Genomic DNA, 5682 nt, shown 5'->3' with positions numbered 1-5682 from the left:
ACGCTGGACCGACACCTGCTGCATCTGTAATGTTAGTCAGAAATTAATAAATTGTAAATGTTTGCAGAGAAATTATATTTTGGAAATGAGTGTGTACATTTAGGATATTTATTTGTTAAAACTTTACTTTGAGACAAACATTTAGCTAAATAACAAATGAATCCTGGTTGTTGTGGTTATTCCAGGCTTTATCTGGGAAGTGCAGCTTTTCCTCCACCCTGTTTGTGTTTATCTGCTTTATCGTCCAAATGGGTCAGTTTTCCATTTGTTACACACACACACACACACACACACACACACACACACACACACACACACACACACACACTCACACACACAAAACCCCCCACCATGACACCAGTCAACTGATTCACCATCCTTTGACCTCTATATAAGGAACATAATTACCAGAGCAGCTTCATGACTAAAATAAACGTTGAGATTACAAATCCCACACATGAGCAGAATGATTAAAGAAGGTGTGGTGCCGCTTTTATCATCACGCATCGGTTTCTCTAGAGTAAACATAAAAATGGGTCAGTTTATCTGCACATACACACAATCTATTCCAGATACTATTTTCAGCGTTTCCCTTAAAAATCAGACAAAAAAAAAAAAAAAAATGGGGGTGTTTTTATTCAAAGTTTGAAAAGCAAAGCCCCTGCCCCAGAATGCTCTGCTTCTACGCTTCAGTTTCATCCCAGTGTGTAGGATGTGTTTGTTGATTATGGATAAATGTCTCGCCGGTGGGTACACTTAAAGCACACAAACAACAGGGGAGTTGAGGGGACTTTTCAACAGCGCAGTCGGAGCACAATGGAGGGGTTTCAGCATGGCCCCGTTGTCCTCTGCATGGAACACATCCTGTGGGCCTTTGTGTGTGTTTTTAAGCACTAAAAATGGGTTAAAATTTCAGTCAAAGCCTTTTGAAAAAAGATGCAAGCTGGTTAACAGCTGAAAATCAGTGTCACGGTCCCAGTGGATTTGCACTTAACTTTAAAAAATAAACATAGGATGTGCATTTGAGAGAAAAAATGAACACAACTGCACAGTGCTTGAACGGAATTGTTCATTTTTGATAAGAAAATTAAAAGAATCTAGATTAATTTTAAATATATAAATTAGCTATTATCATAATTAAAATTAGATTAATTTGAATAATATCAAAACACAAATTATGATTCCCCTATGTCTTAACCAAACTATATTGAAGGACTAAAGATAGATAAGTCTTATTTTTTATCATAAAAGGAGATTGTAATGGTATGTACACTGTTGTTAATAAGTTGGAATAACTTTGTTTTCAGACACATTCTTCTTTTTATTTTTATTTTTATGCATCAGTAATCACCTTTAACCTGGTGCAATGATTCCATACAGAGAATAAATAACATTCACACAATAATTTCATAAAAAAAGAGGCAAAATATTTATTCCAACTTTCTGTCTGTCTGTGCCAACATTCACCTTATCAGTTTTTTCAAGACAATAGTTCAGCTTGTTTTCATGGTGATATTCACAGTATTTCCTTCAATATTTCAACCTCAAATTGTGATTCCAAATCTCACCAAACTTTAAACTTTCACCATGACCCTGATGGTGCTTTCATTCTTTATTCGCCCAAACACACAGGAAGAATTACAGGAAGACCCCACACATCTGGTGCGCTCCTCTACTGCTGCCGCTGCTGCTCCTTTACGCGCACCATTACGCACAGACGCGCACGGTCGCACGCACGTGAGATGCCGCTACTGCTCCCGTCCGGCGCTCATTGGGTGACACAGAGATGCGTGTGGTGCTGATTGGCCCAAAGTTTGTCGGGTTTGTTTTGGTGGAAGTGAATGAGCAGCGTCATACTGGTGGTCCCATAAATGAAAAGCCACGGAGCGCACGGATTCAGTGACCAACAGGGGTAAGACTGAGGGAAAAGGACGCTTTAACTTCCAACTTTCTACATCAGATTATTCAAATAAGAACCATGCTTGCGGCGTGTTTGGAGTTCCTGGGCCTGGCGCTGTGCGTGTCGGGCTCCCTGCTGGTGATGATCGCCTGTGGGTTACCCATGTGGAAAGTGTCCGCCTTCATCGACTCCAACATCGTGGTGGCGCAGACCATATGGGACGGCCTGTGGATGTCCTGCGTGGTCCAAAGCACAGGACAGATGCAGTGCAAAGTCCACGACTCGGTGCTGGCCTTGTCGCAGGATCTGCAGACTGCTCGGGCCCTGACGGTGATCTCCGCCGTGCTGGGGGTCGTGGCCCTCACCGTGACCATCGCCGGGGCGCAGTGCACCAACTGCATCAAAGATGAGACGGTGAAGGCCAGAGTGGTGAACGCGGGAGGGGTCATCTACCTCATCAGCGGGCTGTTCGTGCTGGTGCCTCTGTGTTGGATGGCCAACAACATCATAGTGGACTTCTACGACCCCCAGGTTCCCCCGTCCAAGAAGAGGGAGATCGGGGCGGCCATCTACACCGGCTGGGCGGCCACGGCGCTGCTCCTGCTCGGTGGGACCCTTCTGTGCTGCTCCTTCTCCCAGGGGGTGAGAGGCACGTATCCCATCAAATACTCTCCCACCAAGAGCATCACAGCCAACGGAGAGTTTGACAAGAAACATTATGTATAAACCATTTTTATTATTATTATTGTTATTATTTACATGTGGACGTTTGCTTTGGGCAGAGCAGAGGCATGTCCAGATATTTCAGCCAAACTTTCTGTTGAAGTTTGATATGATGTGTGCCTGTTCATACTTTGGTGACATTTTGGTACACTGAGGTGGTGTTCAGACGGGTCCAACTGTGTACTCAGAGCATGACACTGTAAAATGTGGGTACATAGGAACGAATGGGGCAACACTGAACTCAATGTCTGTCTGGCAGAAGTGTATGTGATTGTACCAGTTTTTATTCTACTTTTCATCCATCTCACCTCCCTAACACACCCTGTTCAGAAAAGGAACTGCCACACAAACCTCTGGCCTACATTACCAAACAGTTACACATATATTAATTTTAATTTGATCACTGTTTCATTTCTAAAAGCAAGTCTGTGTAGCAGTGTTGGACAAAATTACCCTACAGGATTTACAGGAGATGGAACTGAATTCATTGCAATTCAGAGAAATTCATTCTTATCACATATCAGTGAGAATGTGATACTTTTAACACACATTTTTCCTCCAAATGGAAGTATAGACACTAACATTAAGCATACATTCCCTTAATGTTGAATAATTAGCAACATCTTCATGTCAAAAGTAATCAAATGAAACAATGTTTTGGGAAAATGCAGTTATCATTTATTAAAGTACTTTACAGGGTAACGTTGTGTCTGATGGTTCACAGTTCAGCAAATGTTTTGTCATTGAGGTGGCACGTTTCTGACCCTGACTATCTTGCCTGCAACACTAATATCCTCTCAGCAGGTGCAGAGGAAGCAGGTACGGCCAGATATTTACATACAAGTATCATGAATGTCTTTGAATTCTAATCGTACTTCCTGGAATTGAATTTGAATCACAATTCCATGTCCTGTTTGCAATCTCAATTCAAATTCAAATTCAAGAACTGAATTGGAATTTAGGGGTCATTCTCAATTCAGCTCAGAATTTTGTACAGCCACCTGTGTAGATTATTTTTGGTCAAACTCTCTGACTTTCCCAGGACTCAGCCGAGACTAAATGTGTCTCCACCAGTGTTTTGTCATAGCGCAGGTGAAACCATTGTCTGCAGACATGGTCAAGTGCTGAGCCACTGTCTGAGGCCTCTGAATAGCTGCAGAACCCATTGTAGTCCCCCCACCCCCGCCACCCCTTTATGTCTCTGTGGACTAATTTTGTGTACTGCTTATGAGATTGGTTCCCACAGTGAACAGGCAGCAGACAGTGAGGCCTATTCAGACTGATGTGCACTCTTGTTTTGATCAAAAGAGGGGAATTTGCATGTGAATGCATGTACAGTGGATTTGTACTTCCTGTCCATTTTTTTTTTTTTTTTACAGAACAAAATTTCTAATAAACAGATACCTTGAAGAAGTCTGGCTTCATTACATTCATTACATGCTTATTCCATGATGACATTGACATGTAGTGCTGTTTTCCTGTGTAAATCTTTATTAATCAGTGCAAACAGGCTTCTAGGCGTCAGTGGCCAAAATCTGGTATTCCAGTCCAATGTCTCACTTTAATGAGGCCAAAGGGCATCCTTCTAAGTCTCGCACGTGCCCTTCTTTGTATACAGATTAAAAAAACAAACAAAAGCCAGAAAATGACGTCAAAAAAATCAGTTGTTGGTTCACACACCCAGGTGGACTTGTGTTCAACTGCCAAGAGGCCATCACAGGAGTATGGAAGACTGGCTTTAACAATACACCCAGACACTATCATCACCATCAGTACAATCAGCGGGGTGCAACGACAGCGTCAGGAAGCTTGGCCTAGATCTGCACCAGTGGAGCAATCAGTGCCCTCACGTGGATAAACATAAAGAAGAGCGTGCAAAGATGCACACAAACAAAATAATGGAGGAAGAAAACACAAAGGAAAAAAAACAGGATGTCCAGGAAAATTACATTTGATCAGGGACAAAATTAAAAAAGGGGGCCTTTATATTGAAATTGTGTTTTATTATCATTTCCCACAAATAAATTACAATAAAATATGTACATATCATTGAGGCACAAGAGGTCTGTGAAAACAGCTGATGGCACACACTGCCTTAAGCACACAGCCTCATACAGTCTTTACAAACTCAGATTTAATTCCAGATCCCTGCTTTTCTAAGGTACAGGCCAGTAGACAGACTGCAGTTTATTATTCAAGCATTCATTTTACCTATGATACAGACATCTAACACCTTAGTCAGTAAAGGTGTAAATTCTGTGTATTTATCTTATTATGTGTGAGTGTGAGGTTTTGATTACAATGCTCCATTCTGATGGAGAAGGAATCTGAAAAATGTGTGAAGCAGAAAAAAAAAAGGCACAATATCGCCCTCTGGTGGTGAAAAATCCTCTCATAATCAGGCATTCAGAACTGTTGATGGGCTAAAGAAGTGATACATTGTCATAAGTGCTCAGAATCTTTTTTTTCTGCATCTCATTCTATCCTACAATAGTCTAAATGACAGTTTTTATTCGGATCCCACTGGATATAGATTGTGGAAAATCTGTCATGAGATTACAGGTAATGACAGGGGTAAGGGCAGTGATATTACACCTGTCAGTTCTTGTGTGTTGAGGCTGTGTGGGATGAGATGATGAGCTGAGGGTATTGCAGTTTTTGGGGTGGAGGGGAGGGGGTCTATTTTAAAGCCAAATCTTCAGGGTAAAGTATTCTTACCACATGAGCCAATGCCTAAAACACACCAAGTGGGAGCTCCACCATATGGCATTTGTTCTATGGATTGCACATCATCTTTTCAATGGATGTAAACCCAATTAGTTTCCAAGTGCAATATCTAACAAATGAACTTCTTGTGTGAGCATGAATTTTTGTTAGGGTTAGAAATCACAAAAATTGAGTTATCAACTTATCACACATTTTCAGTAGATTTACAGCATCTTCTGAAGACTTTCTAGACCACTTCTCATTAAAGAAATAGCATATATGGAGAAAAAGGCCCGATAAGCTGTTAAAGAAGTAAAGAAGAAAAGTAAAGTAGAGTAAATAGAGATTTTTCC

General features: G+C 41.3%; 1 protein-coding gene across 1 annotated transcript; it reads left to right on the top strand.

Moving 5' to 3' along the window:
* Window positions 1–1891: 1891 nt before the first annotated feature.
* Window positions 1892–2962, top strand: LOC115430807 (claudin-5-like). Its single transcript, XM_030151041.1, has one exon. It carries the CDS (start codon window positions 1979–1981, stop codon window positions 2624–2626), a length of 648 nt encoding a protein of 215 aa, XP_030006901.1. The 5' UTR covers window positions 1892–1978; the 3' UTR covers window positions 2627–2962.
* Window positions 2963–5682: the final 2720 nt, after the last annotated feature.

Source organism: Sphaeramia orbicularis, chromosome 12, assembly GCF_902148855.1.
Source record: "Sphaeramia orbicularis chromosome 12, fSphaOr1.1, whole genome shotgun sequence".
Taxonomy (NCBI): domain Eukaryota; kingdom Metazoa; phylum Chordata; class Actinopteri; order Kurtiformes; family Apogonidae; genus Sphaeramia; species Sphaeramia orbicularis.
Note: the sequence above shows the minus strand (reverse complement) of the source record. Positions and strands in the feature narration are given on the sequence as shown.